The sequence below is a fragment of the Chanos chanos genome, chromosome 10 (assembly GCF_902362185.1).
Source record: "Chanos chanos chromosome 10, fChaCha1.1, whole genome shotgun sequence".
NCBI classification, from domain to species: Eukaryota; Metazoa; Chordata; class Actinopteri; order Gonorynchiformes; family Chanidae; genus Chanos; species Chanos chanos.
In genome coordinates, this window is record NC_044504.1 from 37,815,617 (window position 1) to 37,834,896 (window position 19,280).

At 41.8% G+C, this 19,280-nt stretch overlaps 2 protein-coding genes across 2 annotated transcripts in view; both read left to right on the forward strand.

Annotated features, from left to right (window-relative positions):
- slc4a3 (solute carrier family 4 member 3) overlaps positions 1-1,386 on the forward strand; it is a 37,454-nt gene extending 36,068 nt beyond the window's left edge. The window contains exons 20-22 of the mRNA XM_030787116.1: positions 174-343; positions 904-1,077; positions 1,309-1,386. Of these exons, the coding sequence (XP_030642976.1) occupies positions 174-343; positions 904-1,077; positions 1,309-1,386 (422 nt within the window). The remainder of the gene's footprint in view (positions 1-173; positions 344-903; positions 1,078-1,308) is intronic.
- A 15,053-nt stretch (positions 1,387-16,439) lies between these two features.
- igfbp2b (insulin-like growth factor binding protein 2b) overlaps positions 16,440-19,280 on the forward strand; it is a 16,986-nt gene continuing 14,145 nt past the window's right edge. The window contains exon 1 of the mRNA XM_030785827.1: positions 16,440-16,989. Coding sequence (XP_030641687.1) covers positions 16,629-16,989 — 361 coding nt within the window. The 5' untranslated portion in view covers positions 16,440-16,628. The remainder of the gene's footprint in view (positions 16,990-19,280) is intronic.

Genomic DNA, 19,280 nt, shown 5'->3' on the forward strand with positions numbered 1-19,280 from the left:
CATTATGTATCAACATATGTCATCCCAACTAAAAAAAGGGTTGTGTGTGAGTGTATGTGTGTGTGTGTGTGTTTTACTTTAAACAGAAGTAAAATGATACCATTACCGGTTGATTAATTATTCACGTCTCTGGGCCATCTCTGTGTCCTGTCATCCTGCTCTGTAATATTCAGGCCTGTCTATTGTAATGACGGACGTGTTGCGCCTCATTCCCCTGGCTGTGCTGTTTGGAATCTTCCTGTACATGGGCGTCACCTCCCTCACCGGCATCCAACTGTATGAACGCATCACACTGATGGTTACACCTGCCAAGCACCATCCTGATCACATCTATGTCACCAAGGTAAAGGAGGAGGCCCAAGCTGACACAGTCACTCTTTTACAATTACTGACTCTAACTAACTCTGTCAGATGTCACTGGATACCTGCTGAAAGACAGCAGCTGAATGATACTGCTCCAGCATTGCATATGTACAGAACAGTTTAAATTCCACAAAAGACAAGACTCACAAGGGATGATTTGTTGTTAGTGCATTTTAACTGATACCTTCTTTGAAATGAGGCTGAACATTCCAAGGTGAGATTTGTGTTGCATCCACTAGGTGGTGCCAAAAATCATTATTATAATTATTATTATAATATTATTATTTTATTTTTTCTGTGGAACTGAGCAAACGACATCAAAGGAGTTGACCAGGCATAAAAGTTCAAAACCACAGTTAAAATGACTGTTTTTTTCTTTTTTTTAATTATTGTCTTAGATAATGAAGAATCATCTCAGTGCTTTTGGTATAATCAGTGGCAATTTCTTTTGCCCTTTTTGCTCTAACTGCACTGAACTCACTCCGTCCGCTCCGCTCCATTCACACAGTTCCGTCTCTGTTTTAATAATCTGACCCACAGGTGAAGACCTGGCGAATGAATATGTTCACCCTCATCCAGTTGTTTTGTATCATCCTGTTGTGGGTGGTCAAGTCGACCGTGGCGTCCCTCGCCTTCCCGTTCATCCTCATTCTGACGGTGCCGCTGAGACGCCTGCTGCTCACCAGGATCTTTGAGGAGCGGGAACTGCAGGCGGTGGGTTCAGCAGGGATTACGCAATCTCTTCTCACTGATCTCATGCAGACTGTCGTCACTCGTTGCTTTTGTTCATTTTAAGCTTTTGTAAATTAGCGTATTCCTGGGAGTCTGGATACGATGTGTTTGTGGAAAACGTGGGAATTCTTGTGTTTAAAGCTGAGTCTTGATCATTTTGTGATGGGTCTCTTGTTTTGTTTTTGGTTTTGTTTTTTTGTTTTTTTTTAACAGCTGGATGCAGAAGAAGATTCGCCTAATTTCGACGAGGACGGCCAGGACGAATATAATGAGATTCACATGCTTGTCTAAATACAGGTCACACAGTAGCTCAGTGGTTGTCATATACCTGTCACACTGACCAATCAAAGCACAGCATCAGAGCACCACACTGTTCGAATGGAAAGGTGTGCGTATGTGGTCTTCATGTGTGGAAGGCCATGGAAAATACTGCAAATGCCTGGTGTACCATTCCCACGCAGGGATATTTTATTATTATTATTATAATTATTATTATTAGCTTTTATTATATATTCACAGAACTGTAAATGTGTACTGTCTGTGTTTGTCTGTTTTGTTTGATTTAACCCTTATTTTTGTTCCCAAAGAAGTGGCCTCTTAGTTGCGTCGATGCCTGTTAGGTCTGAGGGTGCATCCCGCTGTACAGTCCAGGCACTTTAAAGCTCCGCTGCGGAAGCTTCCGGACAGGAGCCATTTGAATGAGTTTCATGCCTGTTGAGGTGTTTGGGCTGAGAAGTGCAATGAAAGCGAGATTAATCCAGTAGGCTGGTTCTTACTTGACAGGGCTGCTCGCCCAGCAAAAAAAGTGCACCTGCAAAGCTATGCGTTTGTACCCACACTGATAAAAAAAAAAAAGAATAGATTAAAAAAAAAAAAAAAAAAGGTAAATAAAAACTACACTGCCAGTAGAGCTAAGCTGCCTTTTCACCTGTACTGTAGGCACTGAGTGGTTCAGTAGCGTCCTGCCATAGTGCCCTAGCTTGGGCCAGTGAGGTTTCATTTATTTTATCTATTTATTTATTTTATTTATTTTATTTTATTTTATTTTACTTTTTTGGAATGTGCAATTCCTTTGCTTGTATCCAGTAGTGCTGTCTTTTTTAGATACATGAGATTTCTTTGGGTTTGTGGCATTGATGTCTTGTGCTAGTGTGTTTAATTTAATTGGATATGTAAGGCTTTGAGTGTTTGGGTTTGGTTTCTTTTCTTTTTTTGTTTGTTTATGTTTTAATACACACTGCACACAATTCTCTTCTCCCTCTTCACTAACTGATCCTCACTGGGAGCTGCTAGTCCTCACAGACATCTTTATGTGGGACTGTTCTCTGTGTAGAGATGTTCTCTGTGCAGAGAAATTCTCTGTGTTCTCTATGCAGAGAGATTCTATGTGTAGAGAAGAAGTTGTCTGTGCAGTCCGCACAGAGATCTTTATGTGGGACTGTTCTCTGTGTAGAACTTAGAGGGTCGTTTTCTTTCTTTTATGCTGTTCTGGTAAAGCTGAACATTGGATCCCCTGACACGGTCAAGAATTATTGCTCTGATGTTTTGCTTGTCATATATTTTTAGTGTGACTTTTGGAGCTAATTGATACCATACCTTTGTCATTATATATAATTAATGATTTGTGGTAAGAGATCAGCCAAAATAAATCGAAGCCATAGAAAAATGGGTTAAGTTGATTTTAAGATACACAAAGTATTGTTTTTAAATCAATTTTATCCAACCATAACTGAACTGCCAATGTATACGGATGCAGTAAATTGCTATTCTCTAGGTTCAAAAGCTGCTGAGCTGTCAGATTGACTGCGGGGTTATGAAGGACATTTGGCTGAAATCTCATCAGTGAAACATTAACTCCATTAAAGGAAGTGCAGAGCCTTTTTAAAGCCACTTTAGCATGGCCAGCTGATTCATGGTATGTTACAGTGGATAAGAAGCCATGGCTGGGTTGTTAGAGGAAGAATGCCGCAGAGGAAGAGAAAAATTGTTAGGCATATGAACTGGAACAAGTCAGAGACTGCCTGGCTCTGGATATAACTGTGATACAGTAAAGGAGAACTTGGGTATTAAAACACATCTCAGTGCAGCAAAAGGACAGACAGACAGGCAGACAGACAGATAGGCAGGCAGGCAGACAGACAGACAGACAGACAGACTGGAATCCCAGCACTCAGGTCTCTGCTCCACTCTCTTCAGTGTCTGTTTTAACGTAGCAAGTGTTCCTTTTCATTTTCCTCCTTTTTTTCCCTTCTTTTTCTTTTTCTTTTTTTTTGCGAAATAAAGCTGACATTGACGTACCGATGACGAAACGACGACCGCCTGAAATCGGTCTCTCGTAACTCGACCACCGTTGTGTCTTCTGCAGAGTTCTCTGACGCACGGCATCTGTCACAGTCGCCCTTTAGTCTGTAAATAATGTCAAATCCACAATGTTTGTTGATTGTGTTGTGCAGGTGTGTACATAAGGAGAAGATTTTTGATATGAGTTTATTCAGGTTAGTCAAGATTCGCCTCAGTCAGCAGCAAACCCATTGCATACACCTAGAGGTTTTCTTTTTTTTTTTTTTTGTTTGTTTGTTTTTGTCTTGTTTGTTAATTAGTTTGCTTGTTTGACGTTGAGGAATTCGTGCAATCACAATTCCTTTCATTAGGGGAAATATATTCTCGTGACGAGTCCGTTACCTCTGATTGGTCGATGTGTTTACGTTGGGTGAAATTCAAAAGAAAGCGCTGCAACGTTTGGTCCACGTTAAGCAAGGGCCAGAGTACACAGTATGGGTCTAATTAGCCTCACTGAAGCTTCTGGAAGATGGAATTCTGTGTCAATGCCAAAAAAAGATTATGATTGTAGGTCTCTGTTTTTGACTTGACTCCTCTTTTGCCATATGAAATGTGAGTGAAAGGTGCTTTTGAAGGGAGGCCAGGTGAGTTGTTACTGTTCAAAGATGCAGAATGTACAGAAAAAGCTGCCAAAGCGAAAGAGTGTGTTTTCATCCTGTACCTGCATGCGTGCTGTGTTAGCTGTGGGACTGGGTGAACAGAGGGTGAATGAGTCTACACAGGGAGTGATGATTGGTGCTTTTGTTTGAATTTGTACTGCTCACAGGCACGGGCACTGTCCCATTGCACAGAGTTTGGTCTGATTCTTCTCTTTGTGTAGGTTTCTAAGTTTAGCTTTCAGTTTTATCCAGTATCTCAGACCTTCTGTCTTAAAACAGCATTCTGCCCCTCTGCCAACTGAGCAATTCAGTTTCAACCAGGTTATATGTGTTTAAACCACGGTTATGTGTTTTTAACCAGGTTATATGTGTTTAAACCAAGTTTGTGTTTCATAGACTTGTATTCATTGAAAACAGTATGATTTGCTGTTTTGCTCGATATGACTTCACTGGCAGAGGGAGACTGTAGCACCTAGAACCATTTATCTGTGTAACAGGATTTTTCATTCATTCATTCAGTCATCCATCCAACCATCCATCCATCTATCCATCCATCCATCCATCCATCCATCCATCCATCCATCTATCCATCTATCCATTCATTCATTCACTCCAGGTTTCTGTTTTTTTTTTTTTTTTCTTCTGACATTGGATTCACCTTCAGCTTGAGTAGATGTGTCATCAAAGCCCAGGGACCCTGAGGTGGAAAGCATACCATTGGAGATGATTGTCCTCTAAATGAGCTGGTTGCCTCCTAAGACACACAACAGGTGTGACACATTGAATTAACATAGAAGGCTAATGCAGACTCCTTAAGATACACTTGACTGATCATGAAACAAGTCCCACTTGACACGTTGCGGTGATCCTTTATGTCCATGCCACGATGGCTCTGTTTACACAACAGGCAGCAGTGGAATGAAGCTTGGATATGAATGCATTTCCACTTGGCTTTTCAAGGTAAAAAAAGGAAAAAAAAAAAAAGAAAAGAAAAAGAAAAAGAAACCTAGATCAGTAAAAGGCTAGGACCACACAAAAGAAGTGTTGAAAAAGGCTCTCTCTCTCTCTCTCTGAGTGAATGGCAGCTATTGGCTTAGTGTCTGACACATCTTAGGCAGTGGTGGCTGTTACCATGGCTGCCGACGAGTCGCTGATCCAAAAGGACTGAATACGGTTCGGCATTCCAGGTCCTTGTACTTGTTAAATGGTCTTTGTTGTTTGAGAGTACACTTGTGCGGACGTGTGGAGTACTGACAGACACACACACTCTAGTCCTCGCAGCTTCATGCGACGCACTCAGAGGGAAGAGGGCGATTAAAGGCAGCTGAGGGGGAAAAAAAACAAAAAAAAACAACAACTTTCTCGGTTAAAAAGAAATTGGAAGTGGGGTTATTATTAAAGATAATAAAAGGCATAGGATCACCACTTCCTATGTGTGGGTTTTTTTAAGATGTTGGAAGCGAGAGATGAAAAGAAAAGAGTTAGAACGATGGAGGAATTTGGCACGCAGACATTTTGAACAAGCTCCATTCCTTAGCTTAATACCACCCTGGTCGTAGCGACCACCCACCCAACTCATTAAAAGATATGTTATTGTTTAACCTTATGTCTGAACTCCTGTTCCTTAAATATCCTTTGATTGCATTTCATGTTGTAGACACAGAATGTAACCCTCTTTTGGTCCTGGAGGATTTTTGGGTTTTTTGTTTTTTTTCACATCCACTGAGTTTTGAAGTTGAAGACAATCAGAAACATTTACTGTTTGATCCATCTTACTGTATGCCGACTCTACAGTTCTGACCACAGCTATTCAGGACACACAGATAACCTTTGGCAGCAACACCAATTCACTTGGCCCACAATTTGAATTCCTGTAGGTGAAAAAAGTCCCTGAAGCATAATTAACTTTAGCAGCACACAGTTCTACTTTCAGAATGAGTGAAGTTTCTACCCAATGTGTAGCTCTACCAGGAAAAATCAAAGGCTTTCAGATTTGGATGTTTCTAAGTGTATGAAAGGAAGAGTGTTCTGTTACAAAGAGCTAATGATTCGTTTTATGTGACAGATCTGTGTTAGGTCTTGTACAGACTACCCCTTAGAAATAGCACCTTTTTTTTTTTTTTTTTAGAACTTACGATCAGGCATTGATTTAGGAAGAAGCTGGAAGAGCTCTGTTTTTAAGCTCTGTTTCCTAACTGTAGAAAAGGTTAAGGTTTTACACATGCAATAGCCATCTGTTGATTCACTGTCTCAGATCATGTTGAATATGTATGAAGTCCCAAACTGAAGTTTTGTTGATCTCAAACTGTTTCCTGGCTGTGATAACAAAGTGTGGTATGTTTGTCGGAAAGCAAGACAAACATTTTATGTGACTTATTATGATAAATCCTGTATTACATTAGCAGTAGCAATACTGAAAAGTACTAATGTTATGTGGATATTTTAATAGCAGTACTAATTGCTATTGTGCAAAAATGAAACAAAAAAAAAAAAGAAACAACTACAAAAAAAAGTTTTCAAACCACTGAAAAATAAAATTGTTATTTTTTTGTCTGGAAATAAATATTTATTATGTGTTTCACATTTTGGTGTTTTAATTATACCGTCTGAAACAAAAGTCTGTTTTATTTTTATTTTTATTTATTTATTTTTCATTTACCAACAAAAGACACCACTGCTTTTATTTTACCAATATATGTTTAGTTTATTACATAACACACTTAAGGCCTAACCTAACCAGGACACAGCCGCACTCTCTTAGGCAGTCAGTGTCAGGGTCGCAGGCCTTCGTTTTCACTGTGTTAGGGAAGAGCTCACTGACGTATTGTTCAGTGGGCGATGTGAGAGACCGGGCTATATATGACAGAGCGCTTACAGGGAGGTCAGAGGTCAAAAGCGTCTGTGCTCTAGGTGCCCGTTAGGACAAACAGAAAAGGCATGGCAAGCGTGACACAGATACAGGGCAGGATTAACAGCAGCAGGACGTGAAGCTCGGGGTCCCTCAGGGAGGCGCACAGCGGGAAATATATCTCGTGAATCTCCAGGAAAATCTCGTCTTGCAGAGCTGGCTCCACACACTTGGTCAGGTTGGCCATCTTGTTCACGCACTCGCTCAGAGCGTTGTAGAAACTACGAGCGCACGGGAGAAGATACAGTAATTAGAGAGGCACTCGGCTGATGTAGAACAAAAGTTCACCAAACTCACACGCGCGCACACACACACACACACACACACACACACACAGTCACATCTATCAAAATGCAGCAGGACTGTTTTGCCTGAGAGATTGCCGAGAAACAGGTGGACTCTTAATTTGACTGAAGTGTAATTAATCGGCCTGGTAGCATAACATCGTTGGTTTAAACAACACATGATGTAAACGTACCGAAATAAGTAACCAAAGAGAATGGAGTCATGTGTTTGGTAAGCCTGTAATTAATTAAATCTCTCAGTAACGAGAAGCACTGTGGGGGAACTGGAAACCCTCAGCTTTCCCATGACTGCAGGTCGTACATCTTCCATGAGCGGCCAGGAGATGTGGGAATAGGGTTATTTTTAGTCAGACCTCTGTTTTCACTCAGCGACCATGAGGATGTCAGTATGAGCTCATGGTCTACTCTAACTCAAATTAATGAGGCCTCAGACCCCGAGGATTAGCTGAGTAGAAATCGTTTGTGCGCACTCATCTCTAGCCCTGCACGCCACAGGCCTGCGTTCGCTGTCGCGACGACAGAAGCGACTCACTATTTAATGGAGGGCCAGGGACATGTTCGTTGGTAATCAGTCATCGCCATAGTGCTGTTGAAGCTGTGTATGCAAATATTGTGGACGTAAAAGTCAAACGAAGCTCTGTCGCATAACAAATAATTTGCCTCCGTGAGACCTGAAGAAAAGGGGGGCGGGGGAGAAAAGAGAAGTACAGGTAAACAAGAGTCACTGCAATCACCGCTCTCTTACTGCTGCAGAAAACAAAACAAAACAGAGAGATGTTATTGGAGAGTGTCACGAGTTATAGACGGTGAGAGGTCTGATGTCGTTAAATTGCCATTTCGTCAACAAACAGATTACTTTGTGAATAAGTCTTTGTTCGTCGCTGCGATAATGTTTGGAAATGTGTTTCCATTTATTTTCCATTGGTGTTAAAATAAAAAACAGTAATTTAAATGGAGGGGGTTTTTTTTTTTAAATTGAAAGGGTCCCTTTTCACAGTGCATGTGACATATTCAAATATTACCTGAGATTTCAAGACAAATGAAGAAGCAGGTTGAAATGAATGAGGTTAATAACATCTTCATTCCTTCAGGATACTAGAGGGAGAAAAAAAGTGTTTATATGCTATAAAAATTATTATGGAAAAGTTTTACAAGCGCAGTCACATACACCACTTGACTGTTTAGCTGTTGTTCGGTGGTACTCGAATAATATAATGTTTCCTGGTGAGTGCCGCCGATTAGGGTGGAACTTAAGTGCCCGCACTCAGGAAACGAGAGATGTTCTGGAAGATTCACTGGAATAATCTCTGTCATTCAAAGAGAAAAAAAAACCTTCAGAGGGCAAAGAGACTGTCTCACAAAGCCAAATCTTTAAAAGGGTCTCTGTCTTGTCTTGACGTCGTCATGGCTTTTCCTCCACTATAACTGGCGCGGTCGCATCTCGAGAGCTCCCCTGTCCAGAGTCCGTTTGATGGGTCGCTCAAGTTTCACGACCGGCGTCTTGTCCACAGGCCTGACTTTTACTGCTGGAGAAGTGCATTTTCTCCTACTTGTGTTTTACAAGCATCACTCCCCTATAGCTGTATTTAGGCATGGATAGTGGGTTGGTTTAATGTCAGTGAGTTTTAGCGCATGTGGTGGGACTCTCTCTGAAGATGTTGGCTTGAAAGATGACTTTTAAAAGTTCATCACAATATTCTAACATCACAGCAGTCTTTTCACGAGCAGCAAGTCTGAGCGCCCGTCTCCTGATATCAGGAAAGAGTCATGTGTGGCCTGATACAGACTGATCTCTGAACAAATGTGAATGCATGTCACAGAAATTCAGTTTTTTAATCTGTATACATAAAGCATGCTTTGCATATTTTTTGTTAGGTCTCGTGTATTTTATTGCACACACTTCCTATACCATGCTTGGATCATTCATTTTAAACATATTCTCTGCTGAACGAACGCATTCAGTCTTGAATACGGCTCAATTTATATGAAAAATTGCAACTTATGCAGCTGTATTTGCTTTATAACTTTGGATCTAATGTAATTCATACTTGAAAAACTGCCCAAACTGCCAAAACGACGAAGCACTTGCAAGGAAAACAGAAACAATCCGCTCTGAATTTGATATAGCTCTTTTTTGAACGGCGATAATCATTGTCGATCTCCATTTACTTTTGCAGACTAAGACTCACTCTGATAACAGAGGCCCGTTCATTTGCTCTACTTTTACGTTATCTCCATTAATAAATTTACCCTTTGGGACAGTTTTCTCAGCGAAACCAGATGTGAAGCGGAGAGGACAGCCTGACATTCTCTGGAACATTCCTAACATTCGTTCCCACATAAGCAAACAGAAATCTGATGAATGAAGTACACACATTACATAGGGGAAAAAAAACAGCTTAAATCAGAATTACTCTCAAAACCATGTGTAACAGCTATTTTCTGGTTCTCCTTGATTCAAATATTTGGTTTGACTTTCATTAACTTAGGTCAGTGTCAATCTGAGAAGCCCTTTGCAGTTAGAGAACAATGAAAAGCATCTGTCCAAGTCACTCCCATGATGGCTAGGTACTGAAAGATTCAGTAACAGAGTTCTGACCAACCACACAGTGTTATGTGCTGTGCTATGTGTAACTCTCTTCTCTAAAAGAGGAGAAAGCAGGAAATGAACTCATGTTTTAAATTAAAGTACATTTGATCAGCTTAACAACTTATCAACTCTACGACCCTCTCCCCCCCCTCAGAACAGAAAAAAAAGAAGAAAATCCTCACCTTTCTTACCTTGGCTCAAATGACCTTCTCAGCTCATGGCACATGCTGTGTTGTGTGCGTTAAAGTGTTATGGTTCCTCATAGAAGGAATTAGGTGTTGAGGCCGTGAGGAGCGACTTGAGTGGATCACAGAGACGCTCTGGGGAGCCCAGCGGTGGTTCTTGGTGTTATCAATGAGACTGGGAGTTTGCTTTCGCAACAAGTATCCCTGAAGTCTCCAAAAGCGTGTTTCCTTTCCCACGCAATTCCCTGTCCTTCCCCCTCTATTTTACAAACATAGACCGCTGTGTGACCAAGATGACTCTGATAACTGACCCCCCCCCCCCCCCCCCCCCCCAACCCAACCCAATCTGAGTGAGTGGACAATAGTAAAAATATCATACTATAAACATGGAAGCCATTAAGATGGAGGGGTTGCTAGCACACTAATGTACACACACACACACACACACACACACACACACACACGCACACACACGTGCGCACACACACACACACACACACACACACACACAACCTCCCTGGACAGATTCCATGTTTATCATTATTAAAAATACACCAAGGATCACTTTAAGACCAAACTTGTCATTGATAGCATTTATCCATCCAGCGTGTCTTTGTCAGTGAGAAGCAGAAACTGCAGTGAAAAGGTTCTGAGTGATTTTTCTGCTAAACTGCACCTCTGCTTTTCCGTCCATGCCATCTCCTGGGTATTAACCTGCCATAAATCTGTCCCTGCCCAGGACCTTTCAGTGACCTACAACATTCTGATGAGAACTGGAAAACAGAAGTGTGTGTTTGTGTCTGAGTGTGTGTACGTGTGTGTGTGCGTGTGCGTGTGTGTGTGTGTGCGTGTGTGTGTGTGAGTGTGTGTGTGTCTGTATTTTGGTGAGAGCTTGTAGGTTTGCATGTGTACACGGAGAAACGATTTGTAAAGTGACTTTAGAAAATTCAAGAGAAAATTGTGCTTGGTAGCGGCTACGGCTATTTTCCTAATCATTTCCCTGAATTCGAAACATAAAATACAGACGGACGTCGATGCCAAGTCCACAGCCAAGGCAGACCTCCTGTCTTTGTTTGATTTTTCTTTCAAAGAGAAAGAAAGCTCATGAAGAGAATTTGGCTTGAGGAATAGACAGAGTGGAGGGTTTGGCTGCCTGCGCTCCCTCTGTAACACACATACCACATTGACAGAGGCAGAAAGGGACAGGTTGGAAAAACTGATTAGTCCTGAGTGTTTTACAGTCCTGAGAAGGGCAGGTACAATATCAAAACCCTGTAAGAAATGAAACTTAATGCAAGAGTTTGGCATTCCTCCCACTGGTCTGGAGAGAGAGAGGGGGGGGGGGGGGGGGGGGGGGGGGTTATTTCAAAGCCTTTTCGGTCTAGAAGTACGAGTGTCTGCATTGTGGACCATAAACATGTCATTGCAAATACAGTGGAATTAAGTCAATTCTGACCTGCTTTCAGCTGTGTAAGGGTATGTTCTTTATTGTATCCCAGTATTCACTTTTGAATTATAATCAGTAACTTTTACACCGACCCGGTGGTTCCTGATCTGAACTAGACATGCTGTGAAAAAAACAATTCTCGTGCGTGAACTTGTGCCAACACGAAACACCTCCCAGAATTCACATGACATGTCTTAGTTCACTTATTGATCTGTTATCCCAATGCACTGGTAGGCTGAGACCATATGAACACATATACATTGAATGCCTAGATGAGCTCTGAGGGACTAGGCTGGCGGTTGCCGTGGTGAGTATTCATTGCTGCTAATGTTCAGTAAGACAGCGACTCTAGCTTCTTGTGGTAATCATTAATCAGTACTCAGTCGTGAGTTTCGTTTAATACAGTAAATAGTCAATGGGACACCATGATAATTAAACGCTCTCTTGACATGTTTCTTCAAATGACATTCAAAATGACCGATTTCTCATACAAGAATGATTTCCTTTATTTGGACACTTGACGAAGTTTCAAACAAAAAACATGATATGAAATGAGAGTATCTAACCATTCCATAACTTCACCACTAACCTTTTAAAATGACAGTCATCAGGGACAGAGAAAAGACTGATTACTCCTTCATCTATCACTGAAACAGAGGCTTGTTGTTTCTTTGATATGCAGCGACAAGCAATCCGTCTTTCCTGTGCGTCTCAGCGTCTTTTCACTCTGTGGACTGACTCAGCCTCACTCACTCTCAAAGCAGTTTCTCTCCCAGTTCACAAAAGCTTGGCCCCCGTTTTTCTTCCTCTCATTTAAGTCAGTGATTAAAGAGGAACTGGAAAGCTTGGCCCAGTGTTTTCAGCACTTCTACCCTTTTTCTTTTTTTTTTTTGGTCTTGTTTTTATGGAGGGGGGAACAGAGCAGAGGTGATGGGTGGGTATTAACATCCTCAGTTTGAACATGTCCAAATGATTCTTTTGCTCTGTTCTTTTCAATAAAACTCAAGTGTGAGCAACGGGGAAAAGTTTACTGTATGCCCCAGCGTAATGTTTAATTTGCTGGGACTAGACGACCACTTGAGAGATGGACTTTTCAAAATCCTGTGAAAATACCTTTCACCATCATCATTCTGTCGTTTTTTTTTTTTTGTTGTTTTTTTTTTTTCTTCAGCATGAAACTGAATGTTTCAATGATTTAGCTAATGCACGTCCATCTCATGTTGCTAGGCAACATACACATAATATAATCACAATCCATTTTGTGAGTGAAGAAATTTCCAAGAGCGGTTATATGAAAACATTTCCATTTCACTGAGATGCAGGCGTAATCCTGTTAGCCTCTGAACAAACAGCTCGACTGGATTCACATTTAGACCTTTTGTGATCTTGAATGTGGTGTTTGTACAGAATGCCTCAAGCCCCGGCTGGAAAACACATCTCAGACTGGTGGCAGGCGTGGACGCTCCATGCGTTTTCCCACAAAGCGACAACAGCAGGACTCTTACAAGGACTGCACCCAGAACAGTGAAAGGCATTGATAGACACATTTCACAACGGTTACTAACACCACAACAAACAGAACCTTTGGCAGGAAGATGATCATTTCTCTCTCCCTCTCAGAGAACAGGGCGGTCGATGCACACAATGCTGTCCGTGATAGATGGATAGATAGATAGATAGACAGACAGACAGATAGATAGATACATACATACATACACACATACATACACACACACACACATACATGCGGACAGATCTTCAGATGTAATTGAAAATGGCATTGGACAGTAGATGGGGAGAAAAACAGAGAGCACTGAGTTAGAGACCAGCTTTCAAAGAAGTCTGAGACCAGAACACTGGTGTCCCAGTGTACGAGGGCAACACGGCTCCAAAAAGCAGATCAAAGCTCCCGGGCGGGAAGGGGATGAGAGCCAGTAGCCTTGTAGTGGTTAAACAAAGCCAGTGCCCAGCCGAGGGGAGGAGAGGGAGCAGAGGCGCTGAAAGAGGATGGCCTGAAAGGCAGAGGTGTAGAGCCTCCACCGAGAATACGCTCTGAACACTCAGCACAACTATTTATATCTGGGCACAATAAGGCCACTGTGTGTTTTGGCTTGACAGCGGGGTCACTTTGGTTCACTGTTTCGTTCAACGTCGTCACCATGGACACAGTTGAGTGACATCGAACAAATTAACGTGCGTTTGGAAAGGGTTAATTAGAGGGATTCAGGGTTCATAAGGTCAGTCTGTTTCACGTAACAATGTTTATCCCACACCTGATGACTCACTGAAACATATCTGTGAGTAAACCCAGCGCCTGAAGCCTTTTCACATTGTTGGCCATCTGCTAATGAAGAAAAAAATAAATTAAATTAGTTATACAAACATGCATTTATCCACATCGACGTGTGACAGCGACGTTTCCTACATGCCCCCTCGACTTGTCATGTTCAGCCACTTTAAACTGATGTGTGGAAAACGGTGTAATGACTAAACCCCTGAAAACAGCGAACCCAGTGCACAAATACGCATAGGCTTTGCACCGTTGAGCGTGGGTAAGTTCACAGATGGTGTTGAAGGACCAGCATGTTAGAGACATTACCTCACGGGCGTGTCCAAGATGGCTCAGACTTCAGCTCTCTCTTTCTCTCTCTCATAGCCGCAGTCTCCGCTCGGAAACCCCTGCCCTTGCACACGGGGTCGCACTCTCACGCTTTTAACTGTGGAAACCCCTGCACTTACACACGAGTCGCCTTGTCACACTTTTAACTGTGGAAAAGAGTAAGACCATTTTTCCCCCATGCTCCCATGCCTCGTGCTCTGGACGGGTGACAAAGGTGTCCCTCTATCAGGCTGCCAGTTCAGACTGCCCACGAACCGTTTCTGAACATAGCTTTTGGCTTACGGTTGAGTTGTACCCTGTTATGGAACAGTTCAAGAGACACATTTCCGACACTTGGATCAGTCACTATATTTAGTCATAGACTTAATGCTACCAGTCTTACAGAGCATAGAGTAGAGGAACACAAACACAAACCCAAAGCTTGTGCCAGTCTACGGCTGTTTTGGAAAATCTTTGAAAAGTTGGTGGATGCCTTTGGAAATGCACTGTAAGTAGTTCTTGCGGCAGTGGAGCGATTTAAAATCTCTGACCGCTTATCTTGTGTGTTGGTGAATTAGAGACCTCCACAGCCTGTTTGTGGCTTGCTTGATTTGTTTTTCCCCCTCTAAATTCAAAGTTAAAACACGGTCCCCTATTTAAAAGAAAAAAAAAACAAAAAAAAAGAAGAACGAGAACGAAGTCCTTGATCTAACTGAACCAGTGTTTACACATTCATTAACTCTGACCATAATGAAGCCAAAACGCAAAGACTCAAATCAATCCTTGGCATGTAGAAAGGATCACCAGAAACCTCTGAAAGCAAATTCAAACATTGTTAATGCAGGCAAAGGGTCAGGAAAAATGGACTGACCTATTCAGCAGTGTTTGCTTCCCTGATAATATCCTGCTGTCAAGTTAAGGCTTCTGGAATGCTATGATTGGATTTGGCCTGTGAAAGATACTTTCCGCCACATGTTTTTAAAAGCAGAAACTTTAGGTCATTCAGTTTCATACTAAGACTCATCACTTTAGAGTTAAACTTCAGGTGTCGCAATAACGTATCCTGAAATTCCCAAATATATCTCATCAAACTCTAAAACGCAATGCTATAAACGATCTGCATATGGGAAAATCATCGCATCTATGGAACTTTGTACGATTCCAGTCCATTTTATGAATTCTTTTTTAAATTCTTATATCTTATTGTGCTGTGTCTGTAAGGCAGTGCAGCCTACCTGCCTTCTGTTTCCTTTTAGAAATGACATATGAGGGTCTACATACACAGGTCAGCTTCAGCCTGACTCCATTAAAAGCAAGCTTTTCAATCAGCCCTTTCGCCCCACGCTCGCTCTCTCTCTCTCTCTCTCTCTGCAGCGGAGCAAACTGCAAGCCGTGAATCCAGAAATGCCATAAAGTGAGAAGGCACCCACAAAACAACATCATCCTCATTTGTCTTTCCACTCTGCTGCTGAGGGTTAGAGTTACACAGAGACCTGCTATTTCTGTTCGCTTAAATCAACATTCAGTCTCCAAGGCAAACGTGAGAGAGACGGCCACGGTATATGGGCTAATAGAAGCTTGTTTGGTGGGTAAAGCATGACACCTCAGCTCACGCCACAGTAATCAATAGTCCACATACACAGACAGACCACAATGGGCTTAAAACGGCACATTTCATTACCTGTTAATCGACACACTGAGACTGGAAAGCAGTCATGTCATATAGGATGCTATACACACAGTGAGCTCTTAGTTTTTTTTTTTTTGTTTTTTTTTTAGACTGTTGCTAATGGTGTATAAACATACTGTTTCCTCACATGGGTAATTAGATGATGGTGTGTGCTTTTTCCTGTTAAATTTACATGTGTAAAAATAAAGTCTGTGAATTTAGGTACTATTCGTTTTACTTAGAGGTTTGCTGAACTGTTACTTGTATAAATTTATTTGGAAGGTTGGCTTAAAAAATGTCTCCATGGGTGATGTATAGGATCACTCATACACACACGCACGCACAGTATGCACACACATAGATGCTTGTCTTACTAGATATTAATGGGAACACACCAATTACTTTAGGGTTAATGACCCCAACATAACTGAGAAACATTTTCGAACAGATTTTCTTGTTTGTACCAACCATAACAGGTATATCTTTGTTTAAAAGAAAGTGTTTAAACTGGTTAAAGTGGAAAATGTACCTACGGTGTCAGCTGTTTCAGATATTCATTATTTCATTGGTGCATGTGGTCCTTATGAGTTCTGTAAAACGTAAACACACACTCGCGCACACACGCAAAATCCCCCACCCCCCTTTACTTTTCACTAATTGTCCGACAAACAACGTCCCGTATTTCTGTAGCAGTCTAAAGGCACTGAGATTACTTGCTTTGATTGCATTCTCTTTTGTCTCCCTTTTGACGTAATGTTAGACGAACATGACAGCAAATAGGACCCTGCAGTTTTCCCCACTGAACCTCACCTGTTCGCAACCGTAGTTCTACTTTTCTACCTGAAGTTATCCTTGAAATCGGTCAATCTGTTATCTAAAGATATCAACAGTATGGTCTCGCAATTAGTCTGCAGTTTGTTGTTAGCATCACTGGTGCTCCTGCACAGCTCTATCGGGGAGATAGTGTTTCGCTGTCCGAGTTGCACCGCGGAGCGACAAGCAGCATGTCCCAAGCTCACGACCACTTGTGTAGAGATTGTGAGGGAGCCAGGCTGCGGCTGCTGTCCGGTTTGCGCCCGACAACTGGGTGAACTCTGCGGCGTCTATACACCGAGATGTGGTAGTGGGTTGAGATGTTACCCAAGTCCGGATGCCCCATTACCGTTAGAGCAACTGGTGCAAGGGCTCGGACGATGTGAGCACAAAGTGGACTTAGAGCTCACTGGCAGCCAAGAGAACCGAGAACAGAGCGGTAAGTTAATTTTAGAGGAGAGGATGGTGGAAAATGAAAACATTATGTAATTTTCAGAGCATTGCATTTCATGCGCATCGATAGTTATCTGTCGGAAGATACGTGAGGCTGATGTTACACCCAAAGAACAGCTGGTGCTGTGTCTCTGTGGTGCTTTTGTTCTGCCTCTATAGTTCTTTGTAGTCTGGGCAGAGCCGTGCACGCCTGCCTTTTAGCATTAGTCGTTTTGTTCAGTCAGATTCCTTGAGATCATCTTTATATCTTTGTCTGTTTATTGTTTGTTCAGCTTTGTGTATTATTCACTGCATCACGCTTTCAAGGCTGACATCCAGCCTCGGATGCATCCTTCGCACTACTTTTCGAAATGTTGATTCACTGAATTAGCTTAACTACCAGGTCATCTGGAACCAACTAAACAGACCGTGTTAAGTCACTTTGATGTCCTGACAACGGAGGTCCCCTTGATGATTTTTCGTTGTTCTTCAAGCTCACAATGGGATGATGTAGGTCATTGACATGCTTTGTAGGGCACAGTTTGCTTCACAAATTTGTCTGTTAATCTAACGTATTAAAAAGCCATTCAACCGCAGCTGAATCCTTAAAAAGAACAAAAAAGGGGAAAAAAAGGGGTTGATGTTTTTTTTTCACTGAGGACATCTGGTGTCATATTTGGTACCATCTAACTGACTACTTGACCAGTGGATTGTTGATCCCCTCAAGCAAACAAGCTTATCAGTAACTGGACTGCTGACTGCAGCAGGATTGACTCTCTCTTGTCTCTGACTCTTTGACATGTTATATAGACATTATGTGAAAGGCTGAGACCCCTACTGCTATATAGCACTGTCCAGTACTTTCAACATATTCACATTCCTCTTGGTTGAAACAGTAAATGTCTTGTTAGTACAATAGCAAAGTAATGTGAGTGTGTTTATGCAGCAAAAATGATTCAAGAGTAATCATTGGTTCCTGCTCAAATAAACATAGTTATTATTTTATGCGCAACAAATGACATCAGATTGTTATCATGACAGAGAAGAACTTTCTGAGAATTTTTTCTTTTTTTTTTTTTCTCCATTTTATCTGTAAAGCCCATTTAAACAAAACAACTTTTATTGCTGTCCTCTTGATAATGTTCCTTTGTGGCCTGGAGAGTACTTGGAGACGTCTTATTGGTATTCAGTACCTAACCCTAAATTATGTTTCTCTTGAGCTCTGCAGAGCTGCTGATGGAATGATGAGCTTAACGGCTTGTGAAGATGGGACCATCAGTTGGAGTCAGTTGGCTTGAATTATTGTGCAAGTCAAATATGTGATTCTTTTTTAGAAATAAATAAATAATAATAAAAAAAAGAATAGAAAAAAAAAAACCTTAAGTTTGAATCGCTGATGACTGAGTGCTGCCAGAGACCTTTTCTCTGAAACGAACTGGCTGCCATTACCATGATGCGTTTGTCGAATTTCCAAGAAGTCAACAGGGGGAAAGGCCAATGTGGCTTGGCAATGATTAGCACAGTGAACTTTGAGCTTGTGTATTTGCCTTGCAGCACTGGCTGAACCAGCTCTGACTTACATGTTTTATTTTGGGATATCCATGCATGCTAAAGAACTCAGAGCTGCCAAATGTTACAGTAATCAGTCATTTGAGCTGTTTGGAAATAATTATCTGTGTGTCTTTAATTAAAATCCTCTAAAACGCTTTCAGATCATGGCAGAATAATGGTGACTACTAACAAAGCTAACATCATTAGCAGGGGGATAGACAGGCATGACGGTCCTGAGCGCTGCTCCATGATGGCTTTTACAATGTCTCTCTGGCACTTTGCTGCGTTTGAATCACTATTCTGCAGTGGAGATTCTGAGATTTTTTTTTTCAAACGCCAGGGAACCTTGAGAGTCTCTTCAGACGTTTGGAAGACCTGACACGGAGACGTTCAGTGTGGACAGCCAAACTAACGTGAGGACATTTTGCATAGGGACCTCTTTCTCACAGTACGGCTCAGTCATGCAGCATGTCCAGCAGGTCCCATCTGAATGAATGAGCAAATGAATCACGTTATTATGCGAATCCGCCGCAAAGCGTGAGGGTCAGAACCTTTTTGTGTTCTCTCTGATCAAGTATGGTGTTCACTATGATCAATTATGTAGTTGCTATGTTTAGATTCACCATTCTGTAGCAGTGGCCATCCAGCCGTTGTTGGCCTTTGTCTACAAGCCGCCTAACAGTGGCCTCAGTCACTCTTCACTAAGAGACAGTGTTTCCACACTTGCACAGAAGTGCCTCATGCCAC